The 19,683-nt window shown below is 34.1% G+C and overlaps 1 protein-coding gene across 1 annotated transcript in view; it reads right to left on the bottom strand.

Moving 5' to 3' along the window:
* LOC129230444 (phosphatidylinositol transfer protein alpha isoform-like) overlaps positions 1-19,683 on the bottom strand; it is a 68,135-nt gene that overhangs the window by 38,320 nt on the left and 10,132 nt on the right. Inside the window, exons 2-4 of the mRNA XM_054864845.1 lie at positions 12,739-12,769; positions 6,068-6,231; positions 5,315-5,406 (exon numbers count right to left, since the gene is read on the bottom strand). Of these exons, the coding sequence (XP_054720820.1) occupies positions 5,315-5,406; positions 6,068-6,231; positions 12,739-12,769 (287 nt within the window). The remainder of the gene's footprint in view (positions 1-5,314; positions 5,407-6,067; positions 6,232-12,738; positions 12,770-19,683) is intronic.

Genomic DNA, 19,683 nt, shown 5'->3' on the forward strand with positions numbered 1-19,683 from the left:
ATATACAGGAATTTCGATAACAAAGCTCGCCAGTATGACATTTTTTTTCAAAATGCAATACTACTATTCGATTAAAAACATTTAATTACACTACCTGACATAAGTGCAATACATACGCATAAATAAAGTCTAAAAATACACACAAAATCAATTTTACAAACAGTAAAAGAGCGTAAAACTGTAATTTGTACTAAACATATTAAGGCATACTTCTTTAAAAATAAAAAAAAATAGACGAAACTTTTTGTAGATGAACACAAATCTTTCTTAAAATAGTTGTGTCACTAATCTAATTTTTAATGAAAGATTTTGCATGATCCGATACTGCGATGGGCAAGCTGTGCAGTAGAATGAAATTCGTGAAGTTCTGTTCTAATTTATGTTATCACTTGACAATGCAGTAAAAGCCAAACTCAAAGTTTTATAAGTTGTTGAAACATGTGCCATGCTGAAATCAAAGTCTCATGTCACAGTAATATCAGGGGTCAATCCAGGTTTCATTTTTAAGTCCCCGTTATGCGAAAAAGCAAAATATTTTTTGTGCATTTTCTTTATTTTTGTGAAAAAGAAATTATTGGGAATTTCCTTTTCTTTTCTAGAAAAAAGTGTTCAGGTAAAAATTTAAATGTATGCAAATTAAAAATTTAAATGTATATTGTTTTTTTTTTCAGAAAAATCTCTGATATGATACTTTTTGACCATTTTTTCCCCCTGAAAATCCTGACTTTTCAGTATCAAATTCGATCATAGTTGAAATCCACGATTTCCCATGACTTTGAAGGACACCCAGTAAAATATATATTTGATTTAGAAATATTTGGTCATTAAAGCAAAATAATCCAGACCTAAAAAACTTGGTGGCCACCACTGTCCCAAAGTTTTAAAGTACAAAAAGTGAGGGGGGGGGGTTAGTTTTTACTACTTTCATAAAAAAAATTAATAAATAGAACCTTGCACTTGTTTACAAAAACATGCATTTTGGAAAATTTAAGTTAAAATAGGTTTTTAAATTACTTCAAAATAAATAAATGAGAAGTCGTTAGGAAACTGCATTTTAGTAATCAAAACCGTTTCTTTAAGTTCATACCAAAGCCTCCAAATCAATGAGGATCGAATGCAATTGTGCAGATAAAATTTCACTTTTCTAGAAACTAATGCAGGGCTCCCAACACATTTTAGTTTTAGAAAAGGGTAAAAGAGGACCAATTTCAATCAAAAAGAGGACTAAAGAGGACCAGTTAGGATTAAAAAGAGGATCTTGAGAGGACCATTCATTTAAACACAAGGAAGCATCAAAAGGCAAATTAGCTGCCTGCCGCTAAATTCCTGAAAATAATTTGTTAATTAACCATAATACTTATTTTTAATGATACAATTCCTTTATCACCTTCTGCACAACTGATCTTTTTATCCATTGAATAATATTATTTACACAAACATTTGGATGGGAGGGGGGGGGGAGGCACTTAGCGCAGCACTTAAGGCAGCCTCCATAGAACTAAATGGGCGTAATGATACATTTTGAATTGAACCAGGGATGCTGGTAGTCTCACTGAAGGATAGATGAAGCTGTGCTTCATCTTTCGATAGTTTAAAATTATTTTTGTGTTTTTCTGTATTGTAATGCTTCTAATATAATAGCATTTATATCCCTTCTCCACCGATATGAATCCATCACACACCAAACAGATCTACTGTATTGAAAGTTTCCCTAAAAATGTCTGAAATTCTCAATCACAAAGAGAAGCAGATCACATGAGGCATAGTTTTGCAATTTTCATATTCAAAGTATATTTTCAAGAATCATAAAGCTTACATTAAAAAAAAAAATCCATGATTGCAGGGCCATGAGTGCTTTGAACTTTTATGGGGGGGGGGGAAACAAATTCCCCCCTTTAGCAGGCATCATGCCGCCTGCCTTGTCTAGTGGTCAGAGAAGTCTGACTGCGATAGGAAGGTCCGGGTTTGAATCCCGGCTCGGGCATGGACGTACTTTCTCTCTCCTGTCCTTGTCCCCTATAAACGGGTCCTTATGGCATGTGTGTACTGTAGAAGTCGGACTTCACACCAAATTACTCTACAGTTGGAAAAGTGAAGCAGTGCACCTCAAATTGCCAGCCTACTTGGCACACGACAACAGCAGCAGGCATCATGACAATGAAATGATGTACAAATTCAACTTCATATAATTACCTAATTCAACTTTGTTTCATATACAGAGGCTACTTTAAAATGTTATGTGCTCAATTGTTTAAATTTAATACCCCTCCCCCTCCCACACAAAAAAACAGTAATAACCGGAAATAAGCTAATGATAATCAAAATTATGTTTGGAAAACTAAATAAGCTTGAATTAAACAACACAAAAAATATTAATTTTTTAGTTATTTAAGTAAAAATTTAATCGAGTTAATCTGACGTAGCATGTCAAAATAACTTCTAATTGCCATAAATATAAAAATATTTATAAGATGCAAAACGATTGAAAGCTCAGAGAAGCAAATTTTCACGAACCAAGTTCAATGTTGGCATGCTTCCCATAAAATAAATTTATTTATTTTCTACTAAATTAAACCTAAAACATGCTAATCTAAGTTGGAATATGGGAAAATAACATTCGATTGGGCAAAATATTTTAATATTTACATGATTCAAAAAGATTGAAATTTCAAACATTAAAAGCAATTTTCCGCGAAGTCCGAGTAAGTTCAATGTTACCATGGTTTCCAAAATAATTCCTACGTTAATTATTGAAATTAAATGAAAAATAAGCTAATCTAAAGTAGTATATGTCAAAATAACTTCCAATTGTCAAAAACATCTAAATATTTACAAGATGCAAAAGGATTGAAATTATTTTCCGCGAAGTCCGAATAAGCTCAATGTTGTTATTGTTTTCAAAATATTTCCTTCGTTAATTATTGAAATTAAACGAAAAATAAGCTAAACTAAGGTAGCATATGTCAAAATAACTTCCAATTGTGGAAAACATCAAAATATTTACAAGATGCAAAAGGATTGAAATTTCCAACGCGAGAAGCATTTTTCCGCGAAATCCGATTAAGTTCAATGTTGCCATGGCTTCCAAAATAATTCCTTCGTTAATTATTGAAATTAAACGAAAAATAAGCTAATCTATAGTAGCATATGTCAAAATAACTTCCAATTGTCAAAAACATCAAAATGTTTACAAGGTGCAAAAGGATTGAAACTATTTTCCGCGAGTTCCGAATAAGCTCAATGTTGTTATGGTTTTCAAAATATTTCCTTCGTTAATTATTGAAATTAAACGAAAAATAAGCTAAACTAAGGTAGCATATGTCAAAATAACTTCCAATTGTGGAAAACATCAAAATATTTACAAGATGCAAAAGGATTGAAATTTCCAACGCGAGAAGCATTTTTCCGCGAAATCCGAGTAAGTTCAATGTTGCCATGGCTTCCAAAATAATTCCTTCATTAATTATTGAAATTAAACGAAAAATAAGCTAATCTATAAAAACATATGTCAAAATAACTTCCAATTGTCAAAACATCAAAATGTTCACAAGATGCAAAAGAATTGAAATTTCAAACGCGAGATGCAATTTTCCGCGAAGTCCGAATAAGCTCAATGTTATTGTTATGGTTTCCAAAATATTTCCTTGGTTAACTATTGAAATTAAACGAAAAATAAGCCAATCTATAGAAACATACGTCAAAATAACTTCAAATTGCCAAAAACATCAAAATGTTCACAAGATGCAAAAGGATTGAAATTTCAAACGCGAGATGCAATTTTCTGCGAAGTCCGAATAAGCTCAATGTTATTGTTATGGTTTCCAAAATATTTCCTTCGTTAATTATTAAAATCAAACGAAAAATAAGCTAAACTAAAGTAGCATATACTAAAATAACTTCTAATTGTGGAGAACATCAACATATTTACAAGATGCAAAAGGATTGAAATTTTAAAAGCGAGAAGCATTTTTCCGCGACCGAGCCGAGTAAGTTCAATGTTGCCATGGTTTCCAAAATAATTCCTTCATTAATTATTGAAATTAAACGAAAAATAAGCTAAGCTAAGGTAAGCACATGTCAAAATCACTTTGGATTGTAAAAAGAATCAAAATATTAACAAGATGCAAAAGGATTGAAACCTCAAACACGAAAGCAATTTTTCGCGATAAATCATATCGAATATATATGTTCAGAAAATTGCACTAATGAAATATTTTTTAAAAGAATTACAAGCACAATCCAAACAATAAATAAATTCAAGCAATAAAGAAACTTTTTATACTTTTTCAAGGTTTTCAAACACTAGAAAATGTGTGTGTGTGAAGTTCCCCCCCCCCCCCCCCAAGAACTTTTCAAGGTTTTTTCATGGGCGTACGAACTTTGTTTAACACGCGCTGCGGCGGCGTGCTTGGGAGAACAGTAACTTTTAACGAAATGAAAAACTTTTAAAATCTGATATTTAAGTAAAAACAATATAAAAGCGAACTAATCAGACCATAATGTTAAAAGTCTAAAGCGGACTTTACCATAAAACACGGACTTTGGCGGGAAAAGCGAACCATTTGGGAGCCCTGCACAGTAGGAAAGATAAAATGGCGGCTGCACGTGGATCGCGGAAAAGGCGGTAGCCAAAAGTCGAGGTGAAAAGTTAAAAAAAAAAAAAAAAAGGAATCGGAAACTGAAAATATAGGAATTATAGGAATTATAGGAACTTTTTCAGAAATATAGGAAAATATAGGAATATAGGAACACTGCGATGCCTGAACATGATAACATTCTTCTAATTGTTGCGCAGCCAGTCAAAACATACCTTGATATGTTGAAGTGGAAAGTCCTACCCCACCCGCTGTATAGCCCAGACATTGCCCCTTCAGACTACTATTTGTTTTTGTCAGTGACGCATGCTCTTGAGGATCAGCACTTCCACTCTTTTGAAGAAGTCCAAAATTGGATTGATACGGGGATCGCATCAAAAGACGCATCGTGTTTTCGAGCTGGCATCTGAAAATTGCCAGAAAGATGGGAAAAGGTAGTGACCAACGATGAACGATACTTTGAAAAGTGAATATGAAACCATTTTTTCCCAATAAAGCATCAAACTTGAAAAAAAAAAAAAAAAATCCTTTAAAACTCATTTGTACACCAGATAACAATTAAAAATCAAGCACTTTTAAGAGCTCTATAACAAGTCACTATAATAAAAGTTTTAAACACTATAAAAAACCCCCTATTAACTCTGAAAAAGAACAAGCACTCCTAAGTTTTTCTCACCTAGTTCAACTATTATAAGATGCAGGTTCTAAATTGAAAATACCTGTTTTACAGTATGGATAAGCATTCCAAGCTTCTTCATGAATTTCCAAAGAGCCTTTTGGAGCTAGAAGTCGAATAAAAGCTGGAACTTTGCTAAAAGAGAGTTTGTAATTTTTAATAAATTTTTCTGAATGAAATTTAATAAATACATAATAAACTTCAATGTACAAAAGCAATATTTTTCTTTTTGGCAATTCTATAGAAAATAAAATGTATTAAGCAAAAATTTCACTCAATTTTAAATGCTATTTAAAAAATAAATACCATGGTTTTAAGCTTTGAATAGAAAAAAAAGTCTTTGTTTAAAAAAACCTACAAAAGTATTTTTAAATTATTACAGAATACAGAAAGGACTAAGCATGCACCTGATTGTGATTCAAGAAACACTGCTCAAGGACTATATTCAACTTTCAAGTACCTTCCAGGGCTGGTTGGGGAAAAAACTTCTATGGACTTTGGTTTATCATCAACAATATATCTGTACGTCAGAGTCAGAGGAACGTAAGTCACATTATGTAATTTTACAGTAGAGAAGAAAACCTTTTTCCTGGTGCAGGTAAAGGATGGGACATGTGCTCTTTTAAACTTGGTAAAAATTTGAAAAGGATTTTATATATAAGAATTTCGTTTACATCGCTCGACAATAGGCTTCCACATCCACATACAATGCACTAATAAACAGAAAATCAATTTTTGGACTTACATCACTCTGGCTTTGAGGTACAGATATTAGCTAATAATTACATATATTTACCTTGCTAAATGATAAATCTTGTAAGTATATTGGCCTTTGTTAAATTTTCCTCCAAGAAGAGGAACATTCTCGAAAGGTTCATTTTTGAGGACTTCAATACCTTCTCCACCTCCAGTTTCATTTTTGCTAGCTTCTGCAACAGAATATAGCTGCCCAACCTGATACTGCAAAGAAAGAAATTATGTATGAGATAAAAACCATACAATTAGAGTTTCCTTTATAATAAATTTGTGGACACTCATTGAAAAATCCAATCAGAAATCTTCTCTCATTAAAATGTTCATAATACCCCTCTGAAGACAGTAGTGCGCTCTTCAAGAACAAGAACCTTGGAAATTGAGGTCCACTAACTAAAATTACACCCCCGCCCCAAAAAAAAACTCAATTCAAAATCCGCCTATGGGTGGCTAGTACATTTACAGTATTTTTCAAACTTCATATTTTCATCAGACATTATCTTATACAGGGCCCGATTAAGATATTGAGAGGCCCTAGGCAAAATACTCTTTTGGGGCCCCCTGTATTCAAACTATATAACTTTAGCCATTGATTGAAACAATTTTAGCATAGACTAAAGTAATTTTAGCCATTTGGGGGCCCCAAACTATCGGGGGCCCTAGGCCATGGCCTAGTTGGCCTATTCAGTAATCAGGCCCTGATCTTATACCTGCCATTCATGAAATTGAGTCTCATTAAGCAGACTGGCGGTCCCAATATGGGATGTAGGATGCAAAAGGTGGCAAAGATGACAATTAATGGTATTTTAATAAATCTGATTTTTTGATATGTTAAAGTAGTAGAACACATTGGAGATAGTGACCACAACAGTATTAGGCTTGGAATTAAATTTGATATGAACAAAGTAGAGAATTTTAGGTTTGTGCCCAATTTAAGAAATACTGACTTTGGGGCACTTCGGCAGAGTTTGAAAGCAGTTTTTTCTTCTGGATTGGACAATAGCAATGTGAATCTTCAATGGGCAGAGTTTAAGGAAAATCTAGCGAATACGGTTAGGGATCAAGTTCCTTTTAGGAGAAAGGGTGTCAACACTAAAATTTGGCCAATGTGGTTCTCCAGGGAAACTAAAGACACTAAATTACAAGCAAGCTGCTTTTCATAGGTTTAGAGAAACAGGTCACAGTGCAGATAGGCTCTAATGTTGTAAAGCAAGGGGTAAATTTAAGTATTTGGTACGGATTCAGAAAAGAGAGTTGGAGCAAAGACTGGCAGATAACATAAACAGGAATCCCAAGAGGTTTTTTGCATACGCTAATTCGGGGAAAGTTTGAAATAGGCATATTGGGCCACTGGTTGATGAGCACGGAACTTTAATTCAGGACGATAGTGATATTGCTAATGTTCTTAATAACTTTTTTTTCGAGTGTTTTTAACGATAACTGTATCTCAACAGTTGACACCAACAAGACGCGAGCTAGGGTCTGGTGGGGGAAAGTGGTCAATGGGGTAAAGTGGTCATTCGTCAAATGAATGGCTATAGCTTGGAAATAAATGTTCGAATGAGTGTGAAAATTTTGTTTTAGAGTAGGGCAGTTAAAAACTACATTTTGAATACAACTGGCAAAATTTTATTTGGTAAAAAAAAATATTTTGTGTGAATATGATAAGTTTTAAAATCTAAACACCTCTTTTAACTTCCTTGGGAAATTTTGTTTGTTAGAATTATGAACAGATTGACTGCATAGGAAGCTTCCTACATGTCTCAAGAACTCATTCTCATTAGCGGTTAGCTGAATCTCTTTTAGATAATTTTTTACAACGATTTAAGTAAGATGGGGTAAAGTGGTCATAATATTAGGCTTAACAAATATTGTTATTCTAATGTCACTTAATCGTTAAGTATAAGGCAGATATACATTAAATATTAATTTCACTTAATATGTATTGTTTTTACAGTAAACGGGGTTAAATATACGAGTATATGCATATGCATACGCATATACTCATGTAGGCCCATATATAGACGTATTCACGTAAACGCACCAATAAATACGTATATGGGTATCTGCCAGTATTTTTAATCTATACAGATATACATTCGACTATACACGTATATACTCACTTATATTCGTATATATATATATAAATACTTATATACTCAGGTAGACACGAATATACGCGTACGTACTCGAGTAGACACTTACATACAAGCATATGATATACAAGTAAACAGGGTGAGTTTAAACTTTTGAACAAATTATTAAAATGTGTTAGAGGAGAGGATAAGAAGCAAGAATCATAAGGAACATATGGTCACAAACACAATGCTGACGCACTACATGCATGCAAAGCCAGAAACTGATGGATGCAAAATAGATCACAAATTTATATTACACACAGAAAATTTTACACAACATTTTAGGTCTCAAGAAAGTTTTAATGCGATTGATGAAATTTACAGCCTGCAGCTATAATACATGTGCGTCGCAATCACAAAGCACTCTCTGTTGCAATAACGAGACTTTTGAAAAAGTTCCATCTGTCACTGCGCCTTTGTTGCGACTACAGGCCGTAACTTTTAACAACTGCTCTAAATATTTCTTAAAAACTAAAATGTTGGGTAAAATCATCTTTGTGTAACAAAATTGCGATTTGTTTGCATTCATCAGTTTCTGGCTTTGTGTGCATGTAGCGCGTCAGCTAAAGTAAGTTCCTTATAATTCTTTGCTTCTTATTCTCCCCCTCACACTCCTCAGATTTTTACCCAAGAGCTTGGATCTGTAGGCATACATGTATATAAGCTTAAAAACTCATGTATACATACATGTACTGATGTATGCACGTAAATATACGTCTATACAGGTATATAATGGTGTTTGCACATATACATACGTATATACTCGTGCTTCACAATATATATATATATATATATGAGTAGACACGTACAAACACGCACTGGATGTATCCACGAATTAACTCATGTATACTCGTACATGTGTGCATGTACACTTATATATGCGTTTATGCATCTACTGTACAAGTATAAACTTAGGTATGCAGGTATGTACTTGAGATACAAGTGCATACACGCATATGATGTTCATTTACATGCGTATATACTTGTACGTACACGTGACACGTATATACTTGTGTAGACACGTATTCACTCCTGTAGGTAATCACGTATACATGCTTATATACTAGTGTATACACGTATATACTTGAGTAGGCCGGTGCATGCATGTATCTGATGCATACATGTATCTACTCATATATGAACATGTTTATTAATGTTTACACGACACGTATATACTCGTGTATACAAACATATGCTTGTGCATATACTTGTAATTATAAAAATAACAGAAATATACAAATATTAGGGTTGTTTATAATGGTTTTGCATCTATTTTTAACTATGACCACTTTACCCCATGCTATGACCACTTTCCCCCACCCCAGTGTACTGTGTTCTTTAATAATGCAATGTAAAATAAAAGCAAAAAAAGTTTAAATTAAAGAATTTATTGTATCTATTATTCACATAAGTTGAAAACCTACGATTTTATGACCACTTTACCCCACCAGACCATATAGTACAGCTTGAGGACTTTGTATTTTCCAGGGATGACGTTTTACTTCATTTGAAAAAAATTAAAGAGACTAAGGCTCCGGGGTCAGATAATATTTATCCAAAAATTTTAGTTGAATGTGCAGAGGAATTAACAGATGTAATCGCAAACATTTTCAATGCTTCTTATAATTCGGGGACAGTGCCAGAGGACTGGAAGCTGGCTAACATTACACCGCTCATCAAGAAAGGGTCTAAAGGGAGTGCGGGAAATTATAGACCTGTGAGTCTAACTTCGGTGGTTTGCAAAATTTTTGAAACATTGATGAAAATTAAGATAGTAAATTTTCTAGAGACTAATAATGTATTGACTAGTTTTCAGTACGGTTTCAGGAAAGGTAAATCTTGTGCAACTAATTTATTACATTTCTATGACAAAATTACCATGGCTTAGGACAATAAGAAGCCTGTAGATGTTGTTTACATTGATTTTCAAAAAGCTTTCGATAAGGTACCGCATGTTGCTCTACTTAGCAAATTAGCTGACATAGGAATAGGAGGGAAAACTTTCATTTGGGTAAAAAACTGGCTGACCGGAAGGAAACAAAGAGTAGTTGTAAGGGGGAATTATCCTAATTGGAGTGAGGTCTTAAGCGGGGTTCCCCAAGGATCAGTGTTAGGTCCTGTTTTGTTCATTGTCTTTATGAACGATATTCACAAAAATATTTCTGGGAACATGAATTGTTTTGCTGATGATGTCAAAGTTATGGGGGCTGTAGAAAATGAAAAACAAGCAAATCAGCTGCAAGAGGATCTAGATCATATTACCGAGTGGGCTGATAAATGGGGTATGGCTGTAAATGTTGGGAAATGTCAAGTGCTACATTTAGGGCATGGAAATAAGCGTACAAGTTATTATTTGCAAGGTTCAGTCATTAGTCATGCAGACAAAGTTACTGATCTGGGGGTCTTAATAAGTCAGGATTTAAAGTTTAGCCAACAATGCAGCATTGCTAGTTACAAGGCCAATAAGATGCTTGGGTTTATCAATAGATCTATTTCAAACAAATCTGAAGAAGTTCTGTCCTTATATAGAAGTTTGGTAAGACCTCATTTGGAGTATGCTGTTCAGTTTTGGTCTCCTTATCTTCAGAAAGATATTAATGCATTGGAAAGAGTTTAGAGGCAGGCTACAAGGCTAATAAATGAACTTTCTCATTTAGACTATGATTCTAGGCTTAGAATGCTAAAAATGTACAGTCTTAGGCAAAGAAGAGACTGAGGGGACATGATTCAGTTGTTTAACTTCATTAAAATGAAGGATGTTATGGGGCTAAAGTTTAGCACTGAAAACAGGACGGGGTCATTGTTTTAAGCTATTTAAATCTCAGACTAACATGGATATTTGGAAAAAGTATTATTTTAGCAGGGTAGTGGAACCTTGGAACAGCTTATTTTAAGAGGTGGTAATGAGCAAGGGAGTAGATAGTTTTAAGAGGGCCATTGATCTTCACTGGGGATTGTAAATTGACTAGGACCAGTCTAGCTGGGCCCAGAACCTGTTGCTGGTTGTCACTTTTGTATTTGTATTTGTATTTGTAATTGGTGTCGTACCAATGTCAAAATTTATGTTGGTCTTCCACCAACTCCGCTCTGAGGCATTCTTCTCTTTTGTTTACTTGTCAGTACTTGCAATACGAATGGAACGAAGCTACTCTTTTGGTTGAAAACTAACAAAGACGGTGGGTGCAAGTTGCATTACATGCTTCTTTGAGGAACAGGCGGAACTGAATACTGTCGCAGGATATCAGGAGATGCATGCCTCATTTTCCATACACAGCAACCAGCTCCATCTCTACAGCTTCTACTAAAGCTTTAGGACTCACTTCAGGAAGGAAAGGTATGGTGGCCAGGTCAACTTTTTTCCAGTTTGTTTGAAAAACGCTGCACAGTTTTGTTTTTATTAGCCAGACATGGGAAGATATGGTATCACATTCACTAACTGCGTGAAGAAAAAGTATGAATCTAAGAGGTATTCCATTTTTCCTCTGTTGAAAAAAAAATTATAATAAAGCTGAATACAAATTAACTGGACTTTGGCACTTTTCTGAAAATAAATTTTTTGAATGTTTGAGACAAATACATCAAAAAAAATAAAAAAAATCTACATCCTCTTTGTTATCGATCACAATCTGTTGAGATGTACTTTTTCGATGGTGGTTCGGATAGTGTTTCAATCAGTTTCTCTAATTGTTTTTTTCTTCAATGCTTTCAAGTCCCAACCTAGGGAGCAACTCGTCATTGAGGTGTCGTTTATTACAGGATTTGGAAAAGCGTTTCTTAAGGAGCACTCTGATGTTGAGAAGTCCAAAAAATCATATTGCACTAGCGCGCAGTCGTTCTGATGTATCCGGAGACAGTAAAAATATCCCAGATTCATTCCAGTTCTCCAATAAAGTTAAACATGAACATAATTCATTAAACTAACTGAAAAAGTACACAGCTGAATTGTTTAATATGTTACAGCTATGAATTAGTTCTTTCAAGCCCTCCTTTAGTTTCTTTAGAACCTATTCATCATAAAAGTATGCTCACAAACTAGGCAAAAATTTATTGATTCGTAAAACCGTGAAGTTTCTTTTAGTGTACATAAAAATCCTTTGATAACTTTCCATTTTTTCCATCACACGTAAATAAAGGCGAGCATTTTTTTTGTGCAGAAATCAAGAACTGCCAAGTGAAAAAATGGAAGCATTTTGGTAAATGTTTCTAGGTGCATCCCTATTTTCCATACTGAACTTTACTATTTGTACTAATCATGAGTAGGAGGCTAAAACATCCTTATAAAGTGTCGAGTCCGTAACAGCCAAATACTGTGAAATGTCCCATATACAGTTGACTCTCTTTTTAACGACTTTCAAGGACAACAAAAAACGTCCTTAAGTAAAATGCGTCCTTAAATGGAATGCTTTTAAAACTGCAGTGGAGCATCCGGGACTGTGAAAAGTTGTCTTCAAATAGAGAAAATTGTTAAATAGAGGGTCATTAAACAGGGGGGCCAACTCTATTAAGATAATGTGGAAAATATAAAAGAAATTATGCATATAAAAGAAAGAAAATTTGATGCAAAAAGGAAACTTACCTCTTCTACAGTAATAGGTAGCACAACTCGGCTAAAAAGAGAATAACAAGAGAATTAACTTTTACAAAGCGTTGGAGAAATGTTAAATATTTTAAATGCTTGCATAAGATTTATATGACATGTTGAATTTGAAAAATAAATAACAATACAAATATTCATCATTATAACATCAAAAAATTTAAAATTTAGAAATACAAAAACTAATAAGGTAAACAAATACCATTGTGCTAAAAAGTGAAGAAAGAAATAACGTCTGAAAGCACAAATTGCAGATTATTGCAGACAGGTGTTTTGGCGTTATTGGGAATGCCTTTTTCAATGAAAAGAAATGAGCTTATGGCTGAAAAGACATCCGACAAAAGTTTTTGTCGGATGTCTTTTCATCCATAAGCTCATTTCTTTTGCATTGAAAAAGGCGTTCCTTGTAATGCTGAAACACGTGTCTGCAGTAATCTGGTCTTTTTGAGGTTATTTCTTACTTCACAAAAACTAATGCTAAATTAAAAAAATAAAAACAAACAGAACACAAAAATATCATAGCTAAAAAAAGTGGTGACTAACTTTTTTCACCCAAGAGCTGCCCATCTCATACTAAAATCAGTGGTTGGAGAAACCATATTTTTTTTGTAGCGAATTACAACTACTTTATCACAAAAGTAGATAACTACAACTACTTTTTTTAAATGAAGCAACTACAAACTACTTTTGAAAAGTAGTCGCTACTTTGCTACTTTTTAAAAATAAGTAAATGAAAAGTACACACATACACATCGTTTGAGGATTGAACGAAAAAATTCAAAAAGTGGATTAGATTAATAAATTAGCTCATTTGAACATGGAATATTACTAAGCATTATTTATTCCTCTTTAACTTTACTGAATCAATTTGTCATACCAAACATTTTTTACAATTTTTACGAATATTTGCTGCAAGAAATTAAAAGTTGAAAGTTGGATTAAAAACTTGAAATAACTCAACTTCAAATTTTTAGTCCTGTCTTGACAGTAAATATTTAATTCAAGAAGTACAACTTGGCTACTTGAAAATGTAAATAGATGCAAGAGTAATTTGATTTAAATTTTACATAGGCAAACATATACATAAAATTGATTTTGATGATGAAAAACATGTTTTAAACAAAAGGGAAAAACTTTAATTTCCATTATAAAAGTTGATTTTATAGGAACTTATATTTTGTAGAAGCTAATTACAAATACAAAAGTGACGACCAGCAACAGGCTCTGGGCCCAGTTAGGCTGGTCCTAGTCTCCAGTGAAGATCAATGGCTCTCTTAAAACTATCTACTCCCTTACTCATTACCACCTCTTAAAATAAGCTGTTCCAAGGTTCCACTACCCTGCTAAAATAATAATTTTTCCAAATATCCATGTTAGTCTGAGATTTAAATAGCTTAAAAAAATGACCCCGTCCTGTTTACAGTGCTAAACTTTAGCCCCATAAAATCCTTCATTTTAATGAAGTTAAACAACTGAATCATGTCCCCTCAGTCTCTTCTTTGCCTAAGACTGTACATTTTTAGCATTCTAAGCCTAGAATCATAGTCTAAATGAGAAAGTCCATTTATTAGCCTTGTAGCCTGCCTTTAAACTCTTTCCAATACATTAATATCTTTCTGAAGATAAGGAGACCAAAACTGAACAGCATACTCCAAATGAGGTCATACCAAACTTCTGTATAAGGACAGAACTTCTTTAGATTTGTTTGAAATAGATCTATTGATGAACCCAAGCATCTTATTGGCTTTGTTACTAGCTCTGCTGCATTGTTGACTAAACTTTAAATCCTGACTTATTAAGACGCCCAGATCAGTAATTTTTTCTGCCTGACTAATGACAGAACCTTGCAAATAATAACTTGTACACTTATTTCCCATAGGCGGATTTAGGACTGAGTTCTTAAGGGGGGGGGGGGGCAGGATTTTTTTTTTGGAGCAACATTTTTAATTGCCCTCCTCCCTCCCATGTTTTTGTCTGCTTTCTGTGATGCATAAGGCCATTCTTTACTTTTTTATGTGTCGTTTTCATTACTGTGTGTAATCATGCTGTCCTTTTTAAATTGACCTTAAAAGAGAGCGGGCTGTATTAAGAGAGTAACACAGTGCTCCCTTTTAAGTGGGATATAGAATATCTCCAGTTTTAGGGGGCCCGGGGGTTACTCCCGCGGAGGAAATTATCTACAATGGATATGAAATTCTGCATTTTGAAGTCTTATAAGGGTTAACTGGAAATAATAGGCAAATAATTTTTTAAAAAGTTTTACACTTTAAAAGTGCTTTGTGATGCAAGTTAATACTTTAAAAGAAATGGTGCACAGATTTAGAGAATAGGTATCAAGAGAGTAACATACTACCCATTTGAACATTTCTTAATTTATACACTTGATAAGAAATAAAATTGAAGCACTTTGCTTAGGAGTTTCAAAGACTAGTCTAATTATTTTCAAGGTTTGGTTGGTTAGATTAAGTTTTTGGTACAAGAGCCCTTGTAGGCTATATTGTGCCAATTCTTTTCAGGGATTTTAGAACCTATCAATAATTTGTACTTTCCAGTCTCTGAAATTGAGTAGTAGATTATACACTTGTACAGTATTGTTCAAACTTTGTAAGAAACGGCTATTTTAAGTTTAAAAGAAAAAGAAAACTTTAATTTCCTATTCAGAAAAGAAAAATCATGAATTTTTTTTTGTTATAAGATTTTGGAAGATAAGTTGTTACTATATAAACTCCTCCTAAAACTGGGGGGCATTGTCTCCTTTGCCTCCCCCCCTATAAATCCACCCATGCTCTTCTGAACTATTCAAAAACGAAAAATAATGATTTTTTTTTAATTTTTGGAAGATGTGTTGTTACTACATAAAGTCCTCCCAAAACTGGGGGGGGGGGGACATTGCCCCCCCTGACCCCCCATAAATCCGCCCATGTTATTTCCATGCCCTAAATGTAGCACTTGACATTTCCCAACATTAACAGCCCACTCCATAATATACAAATACAAATACAAAAGTGACGACCAGCAACAGGCTCTGGGCCCAGCTAGACTGGTCCTAGTCAATTTACAATCCCCAGTGAAGATCAATGGCCCTCTTAAAACTGTCTACTCCTTTGCTCATTACCACCTCTTCCGGTAAGCTGTTCCAAGGTTCCACTACCCTGCTAAAATAATAATTTTTCCTAATATCCATGTTAGCCTGAGATTTAAATAGCTTAAAACAATGACCCCTTGTACTGTTTTCAGTGCTAAACTTTAGCCCCGTAACATCTTTCGTTTTAATAAATTTAAACAGCTGAATCATGTCCCCTCGGTCTCTTCTTTGCTCAAGACTGTACATTTTTAGCCTTCTAAGCCTGGAATCATAATCTAAGTGGGAAAGTCCACTTATTAGCCTTGTAGCCCGCCTTTGAACCCTTTCCAATACATTAATGTCTTTCTTAAGATAAGGAGACCAAAACTGAACAGCATACTCCAAATGGGGTCTTACCAAACTTCTATATAAGGGCAGAAGAACTTCTTTAGATTTATTTAAAATAGATCTATTGATAAACCCAAGCATCTTATTGGCTTTGTTGCTAGCAATGCTGCACAGTTGGCTAAACTTTAAATCCTGACTTATTAAGACCCCCAGATCAGTAACTTTGTCTGCCTGACTAATGACTGAACCTTGCAAATAATAACTTGTACACTTATTTTCATGTCCTAAATGTAGCACTTGACATTTCCCAACATTAACTGCCATACCCCATTTATCAGCCCACTCCGTAATATGATCTAGATCCTCTTGCAGCTGATTTGCTTGTTCTTCATTTTCTACAGTCCCCATAACTTTGACATCATCAGCAAAACAATTCATGTTCCCAGAAATATTTTTGTGAATATCGTTCATAAAGACAATGAACAAAACAGGCTCTAACACTGATCCTTGAGGAACCCCGCTTAAGACCTCACTTCAATTAGAATAATTTCCCCTTACAACTACTCTTTGTTTCCTTCTGGTCAGCCAATTTTTTACCCAAATGAAAGTTTTCCCTCCTATTCCTATGTCAGCTAATTTGCTAAGTAGAGCAACATGCGGTACCTTATCGAAAGCTTTTTGAAAATCAATGTAAACAACATCTACAGGCTTCTTATTGTCCAAAGCCATGGTAACTTTGTCATAGAAATGTAATAAATTAGTTGCACAAGATTTACCTTTCCTGAAACCGTACTGAAAACTAGTCAATATATTATTAGTCTCTAGAAAATTTCAGGGTTCATACTCTATTCGGATGAAAAAATTCCATGACTTTTCCAAGACTTTTTCATGACTTCATAAAAAAATTTCATGACCTTGTTACATGAAGAGACTAGTACTATTTAATTTCAAACTGGAAATTTTTTGGAAATGAGTATTAGCGAAACTTCTACATGAATGCTTCTACCTCATCGAAGCACTTACTTGTGATTTAAAAATATCAGTGTACACCTAAAAACTAAACTATTCTTATTTGTCTTCATCATATAACTTTTAGTAAAGTTAATAAAACTACAGTGAATGAAATATAACGGTGCTTAAATGTCTAATAATCTTTGTAAACAGGTAAAATGATAATGAATGGGACAAAGGTTGAATGAGTTATTAAACTAAGTTTCAAGAAATTTGCTTCAAAGGTAGCATCAGCAGTGCATTTAAGCATACACATAACTTGACAGTACTTTCGTTCATTAAAGAAAAGCCATTCTTTAGTAAATTCATGTTTCTAAACCAGATATTTATATTAAAAAAAAAAAAACATTCAGTAGCGAATAAATCTTCTGATTCAAAGTACTTGTTTACTTATTTGCACATTTTCAAATGCATATAAATTAGTAGGCTCGGAAATTCCTGAACATAGGATTTGATTACTGACATTGAACGCAGCAATAGGTTGCATGGATTAGTTCTGCAGGCCGTATGTTGGGCAGTACTGTTTTGGAGGATTAGAATTCTCCTATTCCTGTGTTTTATCACCTACCAAAGATCTTCATTTTCTAAAACTATCAACAAGTTGAGAAAAACTCTGATAAATTTAGTAATAAAGTTTTTACGAGTGATGGAAACAAACTTGGATGCAATTGAATTGCATTTTTTAAGTGGGCGTGGCAAAATCAAGAATGTGCAAGTTCGCTACTTCAGAATATAAAAGTCTTGAAAATAATGGCTAATGCAAAATGAGTGATGTCCAAGCAGTAAAATCACATTGCAAAAAAAGACGAGCGGCTGCTATAGAAGTGGATATAATGAGATTTCAAAATTCAGAATTGTTTTTGGGATCGATCAATTTTCCAGTTTTAATATGTAAGACTGTTAAATCACTCAATATTTCTGATGCTCTTTTAGCAACTGTCACTTTCTCTTTGGCCAGGACATTTTTTCATGACTTTAAATAATTTTCCATGACTTTGAACGAAAATTTCATTTTTCCATGACTTTTCCAGGTCTGAAATTCGTTAAATTTTTTTCCATGACTTTCCAGGATTTCCATGACCCGTACGAACCCTGAAATTTACTATCTTAATTTTCATCAATGTTTCAAAAATTTTGCAAACCACCGAAGTTAGACTCACAGGTCTATAATTTCCCGCACTCCCTTTAGACCCTTTCTTGAAGAGCGGTGTAATGTTAGCCAGCTTCCAGTTCTCTGGCACTGTCCCCGAATTATAAGAAGCATTGAAAATGTTTGCGATTACATCTGCTAATTCCTCTGCACATTCAACTAAAATTTTCGGATAAATATTATCTGACCCCGGAGCGTTAGTCTCTAATTTTTTTCAAATGAAGTAAAACGTCATCCCTGGAAAATACAAAGTCCTCAAGCTGTACTATAGCTTGTTGCTTGTTGGTGTCAATTGTTGAGATACAGTTATCGTTAAAAACACTCGAAAAAAAGTTATTAAGAACATTAGCAATATCACTATCGTCCTGAACTAAAATTCCGTGCTCATCAACCAGTGGCCCAATATGACTATTTCGAACTTTCCCCGAATTAGCGTATGCAAAAAACCTCTTGGGATTCCTGTTTATGTTATCTGCCAGTCTTTGCTCCAACTCTCTTTTCTGAATCCGTACCAAATACTTAAATTTACGCCTTGCCTTACAATATTGGAGCCTATCTGCACTGTGAACTGTTTCTCTAAACCTATGAAAAGCAGCTTGCTTGTAATTTAGAGTGTCTTTAGTTTCCGTTGAGAACCACATTGGCCAAATTTTAGTGTTGACAACCTTTTTCCTAAAAGGAACATGATCCCTAACCATATTCGCTAGATTTTCCTTAAACTCTGCCCACTGAAGATTCACTTCGCTATTGTCCAATCCAGAAGAAAAAACTGCTTTCAAACTCTGCCGCAGTGCCACAAAGTCAGTATTTCTGAAATTGGGCACAAACCTAAAATTCTCTACTTTGTGCATATCAAATTTAATCCCAAACCTAATACTGTTGTGGTCACTATCTCCAATGTGTTCCCCTACACATAACCCCTGAACAGAGCCTTCCATGTCGCAGAAAACTAGATCTAAAATTGGGTCCTGTCGAGTACCCTGAGTTACAATTTGATCTAAGAAGCAGTCACCAATTACTTTCAAAAATTCCTCTTCTCTGCTATTACTATGGTAAAAATTATTCCAATCAATTTCTGGAAAATTAAAATCTCCCATTATGATCACTGACCCCTTGCTAGAAATGTCACTAATAATACTAAATAACTGTTCATCTTGACCCTGGCTTAAGTTGGGTGGCCTATAAATATTCCCAAAACATAGTTTTTTGCCCTTATTACTAATCAACTCCAGCCAAATCATATCAATCTCATTAGGTTTATCATTAATTACCAATTCATTGCAAATTAAAGTGTCTCTGACATAAAATAAAACCCCACCACCTCTTTTACCTACTCTATCTTGTCTAAACAAAT

The sequence above is a fragment of the Uloborus diversus genome, chromosome 1, assembly GCF_026930045.1.
Source record: "Uloborus diversus isolate 005 chromosome 1, Udiv.v.3.1, whole genome shotgun sequence".
Classification (NCBI taxonomy): Eukaryota; Metazoa; Arthropoda; class Arachnida; order Araneae; family Uloboridae; genus Uloborus; species Uloborus diversus.